Here is a 19,333-nt window from a genome sequence, read left to right as displayed (position 1 = left end):
CTTTTTATTAATTAAATGCCACTTCACAAGATTAGTGAGTCCCTCAGCTGTAATAGCAAAAAGCATGTCTATGACATATCATACAAGCAATGGCATGCAAAGTCCACTTTTAAGGTTAAAAGGAAATTCAACATTAAAACTATTTTTTTTTCTTTGCTAAATTCAATTACTCACCTCTCAGTGAGTATAATGTTTTCACTGCAAACAAGACTCCAGATATTAAATAAATCAAGTGAACTGCATCCACATACTACAGGCAATCCAGATGTTGGCCTAAATGCTAATCACTTAAAAACATACCACACAAGGGCCTCCCCTGGTGGCGCAGTGGTTGAGCACTGGGCTGCAAAGCTTGCCTGCAGCCTCTGCAGCGCAGTTTCGGTCCCCGGCCACCCAAGAGGGTCCCACATGGCGCGACAGACCTCTCCTGCCGTGCCTGCTACTCCCCTCAGCAGTGTATTTCTTTGTCAGTCTGCCTGTTCTGTTCCCCACTCTGGCTCTGGTGAATTCTCTCACCCTCCCCACGCTTCTGACTGTATCCAGTACTTGCATAAACAAATAAATAAATAAGTATCTTTTTTAAGAATTAAAAAAAAAACCACACAAAATATCACTGTAGTATCTAAACCTCACTGTAAGCCAGTTAGTAACAACTAATTGTACACAACATTCGTCATACCTGCAAGTGCCAGCACAATAAAAACCTTGTATCAGCCATTCTTGTCACTATAAAACTTACTGTTTCAATTCTTCTTTGAAGAGTTCCAAATTGCTTTTTTTCTTTTCTTTCTCCCCTTTCTTCAGTGGCTATGAAGATATGATAAGTTATACTTCAAACAAAAGAAAATTAAATAAAACCAATGATTCAATAATCGTATCACTAAATATTTTAGTGCCATTATGTTCTAATATTTAAATTAAAAAAAAATTTTAAATGCTTCTGTTATTACTGAGTTTCCCTTCCTCAAACTAAGCACTTCATAATTACATAAAAAACAAAATGACAACCAGAAATCCCAGAGTAAGAGTCACTGACTTTATAACCCAAAAACCTCCCATACTCAAGCCGGCTACTATAAGATGGAAGAGGGGACAAAAATCAATAATTGAACAGTAATTGAACTTCCATGTAAAACTACTGCCATGAACAACTACCAAAAATATGCACTCTTCAAATCACCTTAGGAGGATATGAATTATCGAAACAATCAATAACATGTTTGGAATTTCTCTTTTTAAATGACTTTCTAAAGTCTTGGGATCCTTCTTTTAAAAGACACTGAAATAATTTAATGGGGCAGAATAATCTTCAACAAATGGTGCTGGGACAAGTATCACATGGGAAAAAAAGGTAGCAGCAGTTGGAATTCTACTTCACACCATAAACAAAAATTAATTCAAATAGTTTGTAGATCTAAATGTAAGTGCTTATAACTATAAACCTCTCAGAGAAAAACACTGGATCTTCACGGCCTTGAATTAGACCAGTTTCTTAAAGAACAAATTTCAAGAGCACGGTGACAGAAAAAAAACGGATAGACTGACCATCATAATCAAAAACTTGCTCTTCAAGTATACTATTAAGAAAGTACAAAGTCAAACCACAGAATGGGGGGGAAACATTTGCAAACACAGATAAGAGATAAACCCAAAGAAACAGAAAGAAGATCATTGGTTGCAGGGGTATGGAGCAGGAAGAAATACAGATGACTGAAAATAGGTATAAAGCATTTTTCTGAAACAAGAAAATGCTGTGTCTAAAGAACACAAAACTGTTCTGAAATTAGAGATTAGTGACTAATGTACAACTGAATGTATTCAAAAAACACAACTGCATTACTTTATACTGTAAAACTGTAAGATTTTAAAGGGTGAATTTTATGGCATATTAATTAAATCTCAACAAAGTTGTTTTTTTAATTGCTTTCAGAGCTATTTTAAGTCTCATAAGAAAAGTCAGTTTTACTATTCACTTACTATTCCTTCATCAAATTTGGCTACAAATTTCATGACAGACAGCTACCATTCCCTATAAAAACCCCCAACTAAAATTTTTTCTAACACTGAGACTATTTAAAAGAATGTATCACTAATTCTCATACTTATTCCAAGTAAATTTCCAATAAGCAACAGACACATATTGGAGTACACAGTTTTCAAGGTAACTGAAACTCCACATGCTGATATAATTTAAATAGCTCAGTCCAGAATTGTTTTAAAAGACAATCCCAATATTTTACATTTACATCTAAAACACAGTCAACTTCTTACTTCTATACTCTGAGTATAGTAAGAGCAACTGTTCCCTGCTCAAAGAGCACCAAAAGCATGTCATCTACATGTCCTACTCTTATCATTTATCTGGGAAGAGTAGGCACCAAAATACAATATTTACCACCCCCATATTAAAAAGAAACCAATGTCCTGCTTACAGTCGAAGTACTGACAGTATCATTAACAGTGCCATTTTTACCATAAATGGTGAATTATTCATGACTTACAGGTTTTTTAGTTTCTATCACAAGAAGAGATGGTGGTCTTTCATTGGATGACTGGTTTGGAGGATTTTTTTGATCTGCAAATCTTGAAGATGGCTTATAAATTTTACCTCTTTTTTCATCTGTTTCATGTTCTTCTGAAATTTAAAAGTGTTTGAAAAATGGTTTCACATTATTTGGATTTTCACTACCAATTTTATTAATTAATAAAATGGTTTTATTAAGATTTATCACTACTGAGGAAATACGAAGTTAAATTCAAATACTGTTGACTAATTCTCCAAAATACTAATTTAATCACTATACAGTAAACTATAATATATTTAAGTTTTGCAAGGTACTCTGTTCTCTTAAAACCTGAAAGGTACTTAACATTTTTAAAACATATCTGGACCCAATTTCTCATTAATCACATGAGGTCATTAATTTTGCTAATTAATATCACCACTAGAGGGTGCTGACAGAAGGCAAATGTGAAATTAAAAGCAAATAAACATTCATAATTATCTGCAGTCATACAACTAAGACTTTTTGGTTTTACTCAAAGACTACATTATACACACTTACCTTTAGCTGCATTAACAACACCTCCACGCACAAATGTTTTCACCTTATTACCATCACTTCCTTCAAAAGCAGCAAGAAATTCTTCATAAATCTCAGCAGCTGCTTTTTCATCCTCCTAAATACATATGAAGATATTAGTGTCACTTACTGTAGCGATTATTATACATATGGTGAAATTCCTCAAGGAATAATGTAGATTATTGAAGGCACTCCCTTCCCTGAGGAAAGTCAGTTAAGCAATCCAAGTAGGTAGTAACTGATCTAGACATTAGATATTAATTAACACTGAAACTAAGAAAGGCTTTGTTCCTCCACTGGTGAATTTTATGGGACCAGAAAAGGACCAACTCAATAAACCTCTTTAGAGACAATTCAAGGATCAAACTGTATGACAACTGACCATATATAAAATATATTATTGTATCAATGTTTATAACATTCTCAAGACAAAAAATGTTTTAACTCGATAAAGATTTTTTACAAACCAACAAAGATACTAGTATTAATTAAAAGCTGATATCTCCTGACAGTTGATATTAAAAAGAATAGCTCAGAAGAAACTTGACAATTTCAATTACAACTATTCTAAATGTTCCCAGAACATACATGAATAGAAAAAGTCAATGGAATAAAATTTTTAAAAATACAGAAATAAATCCAACAGCATGTGAAAACTTAGAATGCAGTAAAAAGAGCACTTCAAATCAGTGGGGAATAGGCTCTTTCTGCCCACTTGTGTCTGTGCAAGTGTCTTTCACTTTCCCTTTTAATAACAAACCTACCCTTTTGGATATTAAAATAAATCAGTGAGGAATAGATTAATGACTTCAATGACTTCAATGAACCATGCCTGGAATACTATGACAGCTATTTGAAAAAGGTAAAAACGAACCAATTAATCCCATACCTGGAGTACCTGCAAATGAAATCAGGTTGCTTTTTGTTTTTTTTTTTTTTTAAATAAACTATGTTAAGTATTAGGAAAAACACGGGGAAATTTATAAACTGGGAATACGGAAAACTTGATTAGGGAAAAAAAACAGAAATCAAAAGGAAAGCCAGTAAATCTGATCACATAAGTTTCTATATGCAAAAACCACCAAAAGCAAAATTAAAAGATAATCAGCAAACTGGAAAAAAACTGCACCTTTTATCACTAAGGATCAATACACTAAAACAGTTCTAAAAAATGGAAATAATACTTATAGGAAGACTGGTTTAGATATAAGCACCCAAGCAGACAGTTCACAGAAACAAGTACAAGAAAAGCTGTTTAAACTTAGTTATAAAAGAAAGTAATTTTAAAACTATGCTGATACCATTTTTCAATTAGCAGATTGGCAAAACTCCTTCAATAACATCCTGTGTTGGCAAGGTTATGAGGAAACAACTGCTCATTACACTGCTGATAGATAAAAAATATCCCTGTCTTTATAGAAAATAGCTAAAAATAGCTAGCTGAATTAAAGTTATGCATTTATGATACAATCCAGTAATCTCATTTATGAGACTATATCCCAAAGCATAAACCTATTCATACTAGTACTATTTATTAAGGCAAAAACCCAAAACACATCTGCCCCTCAATAGGATTTTAGTTGCATAAACAACTGTACATCTATACAATTATAAAAAATAAAGACTATCATTATTTTTGCAGGAATATCTGCTATATAGTGGTAAGAGAAAAAAAAGTGGAAAAGTGTACTGTATACAGTACAGTACTAAAGTACTGTACTGTACTGTAAAGTACTAACAAGACTTTTAATTTTTTTTACAGAAGTAAAAATAAAACAGATTAACAAGGCTTTGAACTCATTCCACCTACTGCGTCACAGCAAGAAAAGTTACTAAGAGGGATAGACAAATGTTTCGGGGCAAACTCAAAGAGGAGACATACTGTACCATGGTTAGCAGCAATAAGATACTGTACCCACTTCTCCCTTTTTGTTCATTCAAGAAAGGAGAGTGGGTACAACAGATATGTATAAATATAGCTGCTCATACCAAAAAATAGACCAGAAAATAATCACAACTACTACACCGAAGAGCGGAAATCGTGAAAGGAACAGAAACAGAAGCTGGAATCCTCTGACTATAGCTTGTGTTAGACCTAACATAGGGGTAAGAGCTGAGAATACCCTGAAGGTCAAGAATCTTTTGAAACACATTTCCTTACTGCCCATACACTTATTGTCTCCTTAGCTACAGTTATGTCCAAGAATTAACTCAAAATACATTTTAAACATTACCTTTTTCTTCAGTTCTTCTTGCTCCTTCTTACTTAGAGTTCGCTTGGCTGTACTCATTTTTCCAATACTGAATGCTTTGAGTTTGTTTTCTAGAAGAGGCTAGAAAATAAAAAGCATTTCTTTACATATACGTTCTTATCTACAGCATACACACACATCAACTCACAATCAATTCTTCAGAATAGATGACTATTTTTTAAAATTTTCACTATGAAAGCTGAGGCTACACTATATAGATTAGACACCTACCTTGATGTTGAGTCTGATGTAAGCATTCATTATAGAATGTCTTCATTTTCTAGCTCAACGTTACTAACAAGACTTTTAATTTTTTTTACAGAAGTAAAAATAAAACAGATTAACAAGGCTTTGAACTCATTCCACCTACTGCGTCACAGCAAGAAAAGTTACTAAGAGGGATTGACAAATGTTTCGGGGCAAACTCAAAGAGGAGACATACTGTATCATGGTTAGCAGCAATAATCTAAATACCATCTATAACCTCATTTAATCACAGTTGCTGTTAAAATTCAGTAAATTATCTCATTCTTCATCAACAATGCTGAAGTCTATAAACATAATATTTTTCTTTGCTGGGAATACATCATATACAGTATTTAAGATTTCAGCAAAAGCATCGATTAATTTTGACTATGAGAAAATAGTATTTTAATGAAGTCTTTATGTAACTTAGAAGCAATTTCCTTCTGAAATAGGGCTTGAACAAGTTGTCTATAGACCTTCAATTGTTCAGTTATTCATCTGAATGTTAGATTTTGATTCATAAACTTAAGAAAAATATTTATTAAATATAACCCAAAATTTTAATCTGTAACTGAAATCTGAAGGCTTCTCTCACCAAAATGAAAAATTAAACAATTACAAAATTAGACTTTATTAACTGCCAGGTTATTAAACAGGTTTGCCCTGGAGATAAGCAGAATGGAAAAGTAATTTTGTTCCAAACTCTTACTTTTTCTTTACTGAAGTAACACTGGCTTACTTCAAACTATTTGAAAGTTACATTAAAATGTTACATTAAAGAATAAAATAGTTTATAACCCAAGTCAATACTGGGTTTCAGGAATAGATTCAAGTAAGTTTTTCCCCTAAAACAGAATGCCATCATTCATCCTTCAACTTCAAAAGTTTAAACAAATCATAAAATTACATATAAATTCAATGAAAACCATTTAATAAAGCAAAATTTTACTTATATGCTAAAAGCTAAAGTCAGACATGCAAGAGAGAAATAGTTGAAGAAATAAGAATGTTTACTCAAAGAAATATCACCTATTTTTGAAAATTTGCAGAATTTTTGCCAAAACTTTAAAAAATTAGAACCAATAACAGAATATTTAAAATGTGTTACTGGGCCTCCCTGGTGGCGCAAGGGGTTAAGATGCAACCTATAAAGCTATCCGCAGCCATTGCAGCACAAGTTCGAACCCTGGCCAGGCGCTACCCACATGGCGCAGATCTCTCCTGACTCACCCGCTGTTCCCCTCAGCAGTGTATTTCATCAATTTTCCTGTTCTGTTCCCCACTCTGTCTCTGCCGAATCCTCTCACCACCCCCCTGGCCTGTACCCCAGTTCTTGTGTGCATAAATAAATAAATCTTTAAAAAAAAAAGTGTTACTATAAAAAGAGCCATAGCAAAATAAACACACATTTATACTTAGAATTATTAAGAAACATTGTCAGCAATAACTACTAAAAGCTGGTGACAACTGTCTTTATTTTCCAATAGCACTTTGCAGATATGCACAGCAAAGATCCTTCTGTGGGTTCTTTTATTGCCCTGGGCATAGCACTAACCAGGGTGAATGGCACCTGCTTCTGTTTGCTTCCAAGGTGAGATCAAGATCTCTAAGAACCAGGACTGCGTATTTCCAGTGACCAGTCTTCGGCACTTGGTTTAGTAAAAGAAAGGACACTAAATCTGACCATTTGCCATTTTATATAACAGATGCTTTTTTTTTTAATTTTTTTTAATTTAATTTTATTTATACAAGCACTGGGTACAATCAGAAGCGGGGGGGGGGTGGTGGTGAGAGAATTCACCAGAGCCAGAGCGGGGAGCAGAACAGGCAGAAGGATAGAAGTACACTGCTGAGGGGAGCAGTGGGCGGCAGGAGAGGTATGCGAGCCATGTGGGATCCTCGCCCAGCGGCCAGGGATCGAACCAGCGCTGCAGAGGCTGCGGGCAGCTTCGCAACCCAGCACTCAACCGCTGCGGCACCGGGGAGGCCCCAATAGATGCTTTTTTTTTTTTAAAATAACTCACATGATATAAAAAAAAATCCTTAGATGAACTTCAATTTATCTTTAACTCAAAGACAAAACATAATGCTATTTTTCTAACTGTACACGATGAAACAAGTATAAAACTAAGATAGTCAACAAGGGAATATTCAAGGGCATATTAAAATCATTAACTATCCTTTCTTATCTTTACCAATACTTACTCTTGAAAGATTCTGATGAGGAGAATCACAAAGGGTCTCACGGTTACTTTCATTCCTATAATTATGTTTTCTTGGGCTCTTAGGTCGTGTCCGACTTGGCATGTCACTATCTGAGGGTCCAGATGCATCCATCTTCAGGAAAAGTAAAACAAGTTTTTTAAAAAAATCATATAGTCCTGAAAACTAGCAACAACCCAAATGTCCAAATACTGATAAATTTCATTATATGGTATCAAACGTCACATTCCTTAAGATCACCCGATTTCATCAATTACAATTCCTTAATTACAGGAAAGTTATCATTATTTCTAACTTTCACTTGAAATTTTCTGTCAATGACAAACAGCTGTTCTCCTTGACACAAACAATTCATTTCCTTAATTTTAAAGAATGACCTACCAAACATCAAACTTCGATTACGTTTGTCAAATATTCCTTCAAGTAAAATGCTCGTCCATGAAAAAAGCAACCAAGTTCATTTCTCAACTCAAACAATCCTTCATTTTTTTTAAAGATTTTATTTATTTATACAAGGACTGTGTGAGGCTGAGAGAATTCAACAGAGCCAGAGTGGAGAGTAGAACAGGCAGAGTGACAAAGTACACTGCTGAGGGGAGCAGCGGACACGGCAGGAGAGGTCTGCGCGCCATGTGGGAGCCTTGCCCTGAGGCCGGGGATCTAACCGGTGCTACAGAGGCTTCGGGACAGCCTCGCAACCCAGCGCTCAACCGCTGTGCCACCAGGGAGGCCCTCAAACAATCTTTTAAATACTTTTCCTCAAGAAAACCCCTATACCTTGGTAAGCAGAACTGCCTTACATGTACTTCCATTTCATCACACAGAACATTTAAGACACAAGTACAAGATTGAATATTACTAAATCTTTTAATGTTAATAATTTTTACTAGTTCATCTATCTATAATATTAAGTGAAACCAGCATGTCTTTACTGGGTCCAGTGGGGAAGAAAACAATTACTAGTAAATTCAGATGACAATGCCTTGATTCATGGTGCCAACAGCTTATGCACCATTAGTGCAAATGTCAACACGGTGAAAAGGGAAATGTCTTACTTACTATAAAATAATTAAGAACTCACAGACCACCTCCCCATTCCCAGCCCCCTCAAATTCTCAGCAACTCACAGGAAGCTAAAGACCACACCGGAACACTGTTCTAATAACATATGTAAAGGAATGCTTATTGCATTATTATTCAAAAAACTTTAAAGTTTATGTCCATCAGTAGAGAAATCTTAATAATCAATTGCACCGCCCCTGTGGAATATCATGATGTCATCAAAAAGACAAGATTAGAGCTAAGTCAACTGACTTGCAGGGATTTCCAATAGGTGCACTGTGCAGTGAAAAAAGAATGTGTGCATATAATGCAACCTCACAACTAATGTACAAGTACACACATTTATGTAGGTACAGAATTTTATAAGCACAATTTAAAAATAAGGAAACAAATATAGGTTTTAATATGATTGAAGGGGCCAACTTATGTGAATGGAACACACACAAAAAAAAGTTAGAGAAAACAGACATACAATAATCATATTCATTTATCAAGTAAAACTATAAATGTAGGTATATAAAGAGAAATTAAATTTTAAAGAAAAGATAAAAAGATAGACTTTTATACTCACGTGTGCATCTGAAGATCCAGATGAATGAACATCTGATGATCTGGTCTGCAAGTATTGAAAGTAAAAGTCAATATTTAAAAACCCACAGAAAATGTCTTATCATACTAGCAAAACAAGTGTTTTTCATGTTATACAGACAAAACCTTTCCAAATGTGTAGCAATTTCTTCTCAGAAGTAAAACCAAATAAGGGCATTCTCTGACTGAAAAGTTTGTGATACAAAATACATGAGCAAGTGTTCCTTCAAAATTTCAGAAGCATATTTCCCCAAAATATGACACAAATGATATACTGCAGAGTGGAAAAGCTCTTTCCAAGTCAAAAGACACCGTTTACTGCCAAAATACAGCAAAGAAACCTCCCCTCCTTTCTCCAGCCAAACATCATATAAGAAGCAGATTCTAATGACAAAAATACTCACATAAATCCTTAATACTTAGTAAGAGGTACAAATACTACTGCAGAAATGGTTAAAGGAATAGAAAATCCTAATATCAAATCCCCAGAGGGGCCACTATTTGCAAACTGTTTCCAAGGGATTGCTTCTATTCAGCATGCCACTGCTGCTGACTGTTGCTCAAGGGTTTTCTTCTAATAATGGCACTTCCCAACAATCTCAACTATTAATATTTCCTCTTACTTTTTTTTTTGATAGTTTTTTTTTCTTTTTTTTTTTTAATTTTTCCTAGAGGCATGTTTTATTTATTTATTTGTTTGTTTGTTTGTTTTGTTTATACATGCACTGGGTACAGTCAGAAGCACGGGAGGGTGAGAGAATTCACCAGAGCCAGAACAGGCAGAAGGACCGAAGTACACTGCTGAGGGGAGCAGCCAGCGGGCGGCAGGAGAGGTCTGCGCACCATGTGGGACCCTCCTCCGGTGGTCGGGGAGCAGCTGGGTATCGAACCGGCACTGCAGAGGCTGCGGGCAGCTTCGCAACCCAGCGCTCAACCGCTGCGCCACCGGGGAGGCCCTCCTCTTACTTTTTTAACTTACCTACATTTCAGGTTTTATAGATGCAGCATATAATAATTTGGTTTTTCTCTATGCGTTCAAAGACAAAGAAGCAAGCTGCAAGGCCATATCTAACATGTGGCATCTTTCTGAAATCTTTCATTTGGAGGCTCAGAATTTATGTCAAAGAGTTTATTTTTTTAAGGTATCAGTGAGCATCTTGAAATCACAAATATCTCACTTGACCCTAGTTTCCAGTTGTAGATTTCAAGTAAAATGCATTAAATATTTATTTTCAAGAGAAAACCAAAGAGATGAGTGTTACAGAAAACAACAAATATAAGAAGATTCACATGGATACACATGGTATTAATTTATCTTATCTAAACATAAACTAGTAAGAGCTGGTCAGATTTTCATATTGAATCAATTTAGTCCTCTGAACACCACCGTACTGTCTGGGCCATAGGCAAAATCAATTCAAGCATTGAAATAACCTCCCTATCCCTATTCTTTCTATCTATCTTTTTTCTGTTACCAACGTTTATTGTGTCCCTCCTCATTCTCTTTATTCTGGTCAACTTTTCTTAAAAGGCAATATTATATGGAAAAAGAAAATTTTTGATATTTAAATTTAAGTCTGTGAAACACACCTGGATAGCATGAACTGTGCCTTTATGCAAACACTTAGAGAATAAAAAATGAATAATCCCTCTTAGAAAAGGGGTGGGAAAAGTTCAATCATTGGCTCAATTGCCTGGAGAGGGAAAAAAAAAAAGCTCTTTCCAATATATAATAACCTAACCTTCTAGGTTAAAATATCCTGATAAACAGTAACAAAAACTGTAAAACACCTAGAAACTAAAGAAATGTATACAATTTTTTTTGTGTGGTAAGAAAATACAAACTTTACATACATAAAGATTCAGTTATTCAATTCACCTTTTGGGGGAAACACCTCTATTTCCTGGATAGCAAAGCTCATTAAGACAAATGTTAACAACAGGGCCTCCCTGGTGGCACAAGGGGTTAAGCACAGCACTAGGAAGCTATCCACAGCCAGTGCAATATGAGTTTGATGCCCCCACAGCCAGGGAGCTACCCACATGGCACAGCAGACCTCTCCTGTCTTGCCTGCTGCTCCCATCAGCAGTGTATTTCATTCAGTCTGCCTGTTCTGTTCCCCACTGTCTCTGCTGAATCCTCTCACCTCCCATACCTCTGGCCTGTACCCCAGTTCTTATATGCATAAATAAATCTTTTTAAAAAAGACAAATGTCGGGCCTCCCCTGGTGGCACAGGAGGTTGACCGCAACGCTGTGAAGCTGTCCACAGCCTCTGCAGCGCTGGCTCAATCCCGGCTAGCCAGCGAGAATCCCACATGGCATGGCATACCTCTCCTGTCTCGCCCGCTGCTCCCCTCAGCAGTGTATTTCATCAGTCTGCCTGTTCTTTTCCCTGCTCTGTCTCTGGTGAATCCTCTCACTCTCCTGCGCATCTGGCCTATACCCCGGTTCTTGTATAAAATAAATAAATCAGGCCTCCCCTGGTGGCACAGCGGTTGAGCACTGGGTTGCGAGGCTGCCTGCAGCCTCTGCAGCGCCAGTTTGATCTCCGGCCACCAGCGAGGGTCCCACAAAAAAATAAAATAAAATAAAATAATCTTTAAAAAAAAAAAAAAAAGACAAATGTCAACCCTGCCCAAATTTACTTACGTATTTAATGCAATTGCATACAACAGCTCAAAACCCCTAAGAGAAATCTTTGCAAGGGGACAAAGAAAGTTGCCAAAAACAATTCTAAAGTTTGCTCAGAGAAATAAATAGAATATCTATGCAAGAACAGATAAGAAAGTGCTAGGCTTTAAATTTCCATGCTGCTACACCAAATCATCATTTCTAGGGCTTAAAAGTAATGACATGGCTTAAAAATATACATCAAGTAACTCTCATCCCACAATTGCCCACCTATGTCTATGCAGGCATCTCTTTTAACAAACACATTTCTTTCAAATGCAGCTCTCTGCCCACCTATGTCTTTGCAGATGATTTCTTGTCCCTTCTTTTTCCTAATAAACCTGCCCTTCAGAATTGTGGGGTGGGGGGGTAGTGAAGGACTATGCATAAGTTGATTTCAATTAACCTAAAATGGCACTTACAAAACAAGTATTTCCCACTGATACACAGCTATTGCTACAACTCACTCAGAACTTTTTAAAAGGCTTAAGAATAATTACAGATGCAAACAGTAATTAGCGGAATGCAAATAGTAGTTAAGATTTTTAAAATAACCAACTTCTAAAGGTAGTGGTCCAGGTAAACAGTAAATATAACTTCAGAAGTTAAGCCTCTCACTCTTCTTAATCTGGAACTGCACTGTTATTTGTCTTGGTTTGGAGTGGTGGGTTTTTTTGTTTTTTAACTGAAGAACAACAAATTAACAATGCTTAATGATATTCTGAAGTCTTTTTTTTTTTTTAAAGATTCATTTATTTATTTATACAAGCACTGGGTACAGTCAGAAGCGCAGGAAGGTGAGAAAATTCACCAGAGCCAAAGCGGGGAATACAACAGGCAGACTGAGGAAATACACTGCTGAGGGGAGCAGCAGGCGTGGCAGGAGAGGTCTGCGTGCCATGTGGGACCCTCGCAGTGGCCAGGGATTGAACCAGCGCTGCAGAGGCTGCGGGCAGCCTCACAGCCCAGTGGTCAACCACTGCACCACCAGGGGAGGCCCGATATTCTGAAGTCTTAAGAACAATTTTTCATCCAAAGAAAAAGACTCAAAAACCAAGAAATGAAAGAGCAGAATAAGGGAGGCTTCAAGCAATAATCAGAAGCAGAAACATGAGAAATTTATCTCAGGACATAAATAGATATGGGGAAAGATAGTAAGAAAATCTAAAGAGAAAAAAAAAGGTCACTGATGGCTGTTGAGATAAAGGTTAAACCAACTTTACTATTACCATATAGCCCTGTATCTTGGTGGCTGAGAATAAAAACATTTCTCTGAATGCTCCTACTTTACCTCAAATGAAAAGTCCCACACCTTAATTTTTATTTTTTTAAAGATTTATTTATTTACACAAAAACTGGGGCACAGGCCAGAGGCAGGGGAGGGTGAGATGATTCACCAGAGACACAGCCAAGAGCAGAACAGGCAGAATGACTGGAAACACTGCTGAGGGGAGCAGCGGGCTAGACAGGAGTGGTCTGCCATGCCATGTGGTTATCTCCCTGGCCGGCCAGGAATCGAACCTGCACTGCAGAGGCTGCGGACAGCTTCACAGTGCTGCGCTCAACCTGCTGCACCACCAGGGAGGCCCCCCACCTTAATTTTTAAATTATCAAGCAGTTTATCCATAGCAACCTTCCTCCAACACCACCATTCTGCCTAGTCAACTCATTTCTGTTGAACGACTTCTTGTCCACTCACCCTCTAAAGCATTAACTTACCTCTCCACAAGCTTCACAATCTCTCCTAGAGTAAGCACACCAACACCTTTATTGTACTGAGTTGACACCCAATTCTTGGTCTTCAATCTTGGTGACAATCCATTCTCAAACTACCTCCTGGTTATCTTCACCTGAATGTCTGCAAGTTTATCAAATTCCACATAATCTGAAATTCCTCCCCAACTTACATTTCATCTTGATCTTATTTCTAACAATGGGTTTTAACTCTCAAGCACTCAAAATCTGTAAGTAGTAAAATGTTAAAAGCACAGATTCTGGAATCAGACTTCCTGGTTTACCACTTATCAGCTTTATAATCTGGGGTTTAATACCCCCTTCATTTGTAAAGTTGAATAGCACCTGCCTCATAGAATTATTTTGTGGGACAAATATGGAGAAGCCCTTAGAAGAGTGGCACATAATAATTGCCCAACAAGGACTAGCCATCAGCAACATTATAACATCACCCTGAACTCCTTCCTTATACTGCGTAATCAACTTAGTCAAATTCTGCCCATCTTACCGCTAACATAATTCATCTATGGGGAAACTTCTTTTTCTAAAGATGCTTCTTTTTCAGAGCTTCCCTTTATTCAACCGTTTACTGGTCCTGTACCTTGCATTTAAATTATAAAGAAAATTAAGACACAGATCTTGTCCTGAGGAGTTGACAAAACAATGTGGCTATGCCACAAGAACCCCAAAAACACAATCTTGGGCCTCCCCAGTGGCGCAGCAGGTTGAACACAACGCTGTGAAGCTGTCCGCAGGCTCAATTCCCGGCCGGCCAGGGAGATACCCAAACGGTGCAACAGACCTCTCCTGTCTCACCCACTGCTCCCCTCAGAAGCGTTTTCGATCCTCTGCCTGTTCTGTTCCCTGCTCTGTCTCTGATGAATTCTCTTACCCTCCCGCACCTCTGACCTGTTCTTGTATAAATAAATAAATCTTCAAAAAAAAAAACAAACACAATCTTCCACCCATGAAACCACCCTGTATTTTAAGATAAAAATTAGAATAAAGATTCAGTTTGAACTAAAACTGGCAAGCTATAAAGAGCCTAATTTTCAAGGTTTGTTTTTTATCTGGAGTTTTTCATCATATTTAAATTTAATGTACCTTCAGGTACCACACACACAAAAAAAATACACTGTCAATAACAAATATCTGAAGATTATACATTTTTAACAGGTCCTCATTACCCATACTTCTTACAAATGAAATACTCTGCCAATCACTAGTCGACGAAAATATTTCCCAAACCAATTCATTACTGGATGTCCAAGGAAGTAGCATTATTTTCTACTTTAATCATTCACCTCTCTAAACCAATTTTTTTGACAATATCGCAAAAAATAAACAATGTCTCAGAATGAAATAACAGAGCATGTTATTCCATTACAATAGCAGTATTACCCATACAGGAAGGGCAGAGAGAGAAAAACAGTCTCTTCGTATCCCCATTTTGCTGGGCAAACATACAAAACAAGTCTTAAAATCAAAATAGTCATGTTAAGGAAGTGTGTTTAACAATTTTCTAACCAAAGACTTCCCTTTGTCTCTCCTCCCAAAAAGCAAAGCTACAACATGACACCAATACCCTTCTCCCCAAGACAGTATTTTTAGTCAGGTGACAAGCAACAATATTCCAGTTCATTTCCAGCACATTTACTGAATTTCTACATCTGCCAAACTTTAAATAAAAATGGCAAATTACATAGAAAATAAAAGGACAAGGGGCCTTTTCATTTGGGACAACTACACATAAAGAAAGGTAAGTCATTTGACTAAGCATACATAAAATATAATTTTATATCTAGAAGGAAGTGTTGAGGTTATCTGAATCTATTTTAGAATTAAGACACATTCAATAATTCTGTCAGTCAAATGACAAAATTCTTACATCGTACATTTTAAAATTAACATTTTCCTCAAGGTGCAGAAACATAATCAACAAGCATTCCTACCCACATTAATAGGACCTTAACTACCAAAGAATAATGAGCTTAAAATAAAAGAATCTGTTCATTCCGTAAATAATGCAAAATGTGTCACTTAACTGTTCTCCCCAGTGGAAAGAAAATCAAACCTCAACACTAATGGCTAGAAATTCCAAATACTGTGGAATTAGCCAAAATTATCTTATCCTCTCTCCAATAAATTCTGACCTTGTATTAGAAATTAAAAGTTACCCGGGCTATGAGAGTAAATGATTTAGATTCTAAATCTCAGAATAAGAATTTATCCTGATACTTCTGGAAAGTACTTTTTATTTCGTCTAAAAGCAAAAAGAAGAGGGGTAAAGAGATTAAACTTACTGATATTAACACCACATATCAGCCCGTTTTTTAAAAAAGGGATTATACCCATATTATAAACAAGGGAGTAGAGAGTTCAAGCAATTTGCCTTAATTAATATAATTACCAACTGAGGATCTGACCCCAAATCTCCTTCGCTTATTAGCAAATTCCGTAATCTTTCCATTATTTGATATCATATTAATGGTGGCACAAAGGGTTAAAATGCAACCTATGAAGCGATGGGCACAAGTTCTATTCCCAGGCCAGGGAGCTACCCACGTGGCACAGCAGACCTCTCCTGACTTGCCCACTGTTCCCCTCAGCAGTATATTTCAGTGGATCTGCCTGTTCTGTTCCCCCCACTGTCTCTGGTGAATCCTCTCACCCCCACCACACCTCTGGCCTATACCCCAGTTCTTGTATGCATAAATAAATAAACCTTTTTAAAAAAACTCAATAGCATCAACTGATGATATACAATCTGAACAATTTTATTACTATAAGATGCAGTTTATTATTTACAGGGAATAGTCACAAACAACCATAATGGCAGTTATAAATAAAGCCAAGTCTGAACATACACTTCAAAATGTTTTCAATGTATCCAACGCCTCGAATAAGAGATACTTACAGTATTACTTTGAAAACAAAAATTGTGACGCTAGTATACGAATTATGAACGTAGCTAGCTATAGTAATAGATCGCCAATAGTAAGTGAAGGCTGTTTTTGTCCTAAGTGGACAGATACCCTACTATTCCCCTCCCCCACTCCGACGGCCCAACAGAGGAAATTTATATTGGAGAGGGGACAAGGAATAAAGGTAACCCATAATGTAGCTAAAATTGGTCCTTTACCACAGTTTCTACATAACTAAAGAATTACAGTCATCACTAATAAAGAACTAATTACGAACATCATTCAGGAAGAGACATAAAGACTACTACAACTTAATTAGAAACTGAACAAGGAAGTTTAAAACAGGTTACTTCTCAAGCAAACTGTTAAGACAGGCTCGGTAAAGTTAACTTTCTGAAAACCAGCGAATAACCGTATTATACACAATTCTCTAAGATGTAACAGTTTTTAGAACCTGTAAGTGTTACACAACTCCTTGCATCAGCATCAAGAAGCTTAACTATTTCGGCAGTACCTGTTATTTTTAGTATCACGTTCGAGTTGAGAAACTCAAAGCAAAAAGAAGAAAATTATCCACTCAACATGGCAACAAAGATCTAATGTTAACCACAACTTTACTAAAGCAAGACTACTGTATAGCTCACTAGTTTCACAGTACTTGCACAGGGTTCCCAGTAAACTCAAAAGCAATTAATCAGGTGGCTTCCAAGTCTACGGAAGTTTCAGTGGAACACACAACAAGGAGATTCAAGAGACCCGAAATCCTCGAAAATGAAGCCCCAAAAGAAGTGCTCATTTTATACTTCCTCTTAAGTGAGGTAAGACCACGTGGGGAGTGTAATATTAACCTTGCAAAGGAGAGCTGCTCCCGCCTCTGCACTTCCCACCCAGCGTTCCTCCACTACCGGCCTTTCCCTCACAACCAGCCATGCCGGAGGTTATTTATTTCCCGGGGAGCAAAAGGGGAATCGAGAGACACCAAAGCATGTGAAATCCAAAATCCAAAGAACGAGGAAAACGAGTAAGACACTTAAGCGACGGGAGACGATTCCCGCCTCTTCCAGGCACTGTCCCGCGGCCTCAGGGAGCAACAAGCGGAGATACAGGGGCGCGTGTTCACGGCTTCGGGCCTCAATTAAAACCCTTAACTTCACTCCAATGCAAGTGCGGACCGAACTGCTCTCGCCAGCGTCCCCGGGGCCGCCAGTCCGAGCCAAATCCAGGCTGGGACTACGAGGACATAGCAGGCCTCTCAACCTGCGCACCACGGTGCGTTGGCGTCCCGGCCTACCGTCGCCACCAGGACGCGGATTCCCACCCCAACCCCCTACCGCTGGCCAGAAGCGCCTGTAGGTCCCAGGCGACCGTGGCTGACTCACTGACTTACGGAGACCTCTAAGAAATTACCTTTGAACTGGTCTTCTGAGATCCGCCTGGCGTTTTGTCCGCCATCTTGCGCTTTGCCCCTCCTTCGGCGGCCGCAGCAGCACGGGGGAGTCAAGCGCCGAAAGAGCGGATCTCAGCGGAGCCCGCCAGAGGCGCCTGCGAGGCTGAATAGTCGATAGCCGAGAGAGTGGATTCGCGAGGGGCCACGCCACGTGACTTCCGGTGCCAGTCATTTCCCCAGCCCCGCCTACTGCCGGGTTGCTTGCGCTCTGGTAGTCTGCGGCCTTTGGCGTTATTGGGCCCCGGGAATTTAGAGAATCTCCTTGTCCTGACTTTCACGGCCGGCTGATGTTTCACTCTTTTCCCAGCGCCACCACTTGATAGGTCCGAGCCAGCTGTATTTGCTGGGCGAGGAGGGAACGGCTCCTTACGGGAGAAATGCCCGGGTGCGCTGGGCGGAAGCTTCTGTTTCAACTCTGAAAATGAGCGTGGAGCAGACTGGGGGGGTCCGCGCCCCAAGGACAAAGACGGTGTTCGCGCCACCTCAGGAACTCACACCCTAGTGGGAGAAGCAAACTTGTAATCTGCTTAAGATAGAATTGTTTCTGCGGGGCGGAGAAAGGAACATTTGACCAGAACCTGAGAATTGGGCTGTCAGTTCGTTAGACTCTGCTTAGGGTATAAACAAAGTGGGTACATGCAGAGTGAGTGAGAGAAAAAATTATTAATAGACGGTGTTCTAAATCTAGCTTACAAAAGTTGTGTGTGAGTTAAAACTTATATTTCATGGTTTAGTATTTTTCATTTTTAATCACAAATGAAGGGGAGCATTGTGAACTTTTCTGTATTTTTAAAAAAACTCTTACGGCGGATCTGTGTTCAAAGAGCTTGCTTGAGAAGGCTATAGCTGAGTCGAGTTAGGCAAAATATGGAAAGGACATTTCAGGCAGAAAGAGTAGTTCAAATAAAACCTGCGGGTGACCTTTTCCCCCCTAACATCACTACAGTGCATTGTGCGGGTCATCACGTTTTATTAGATCAGGTTTTTGAGTGGGACGTGACTGGAGAGGTGAATGGAAGCAATTTTGCACAACAAATGTTCTCAGGGGTAAGAATTACTTCTATTCTGAGGATAAAGCACGCCTTCAACAATGTTAAATAG

The 19,333-nt window shown here is 38.0% G+C and overlaps 1 protein-coding gene across 4 annotated transcripts in view; it reads right to left on the bottom strand.

Annotated features, from left to right (window-relative positions):
* The window catches only part of U2SURP (U2 snRNP associated SURP domain containing), a gene marked incomplete at both ends in the record, with an annotated part of 45,368 nt that extends 27,116 nt beyond the window's left edge, over nt 1-18,252 (bottom strand). For 2 of the 4 annotated variants that reach the window (XM_084231174.1, XM_084231175.1), the window contains 6 exons: nt 740-807; nt 2,502-2,635; nt 3,066-3,180; nt 5,318-5,416; nt 9,438-9,482; nt 18,193-18,237. In XM_084231174.1, coding sequence (XP_084087300.1) covers nt 740-807; nt 2,502-2,635; nt 3,066-3,180; nt 5,318-5,416; nt 9,438-9,482; nt 18,193-18,237 — 506 coding nt within the window. Of the gene's footprint in view, nt 1-739; nt 808-2,501; nt 2,636-3,065; nt 3,181-5,317; nt 5,417-7,786; nt 7,919-9,437; nt 9,483-18,192 lie in introns of all 4 variants that reach the window. The other 2 variants (XM_084231176.1, XM_084231173.1) reach the window with 2 other exon arrangements.
* Nucleotides 18,253-19,333: the final 1,081 nt, after the last annotated feature.

The sequence above is a fragment of the Talpa europaea genome, assembly GCF_964194135.1.
Source record: "Talpa europaea genome assembly, chromosome: 4".
NCBI lineage: Eukaryota > Metazoa > Chordata > Mammalia > Eulipotyphla > Talpidae > Talpa > Talpa europaea.
Note: the sequence above shows the minus strand (reverse complement) of the source record. Positions and strands in the feature narration are given on the sequence as shown.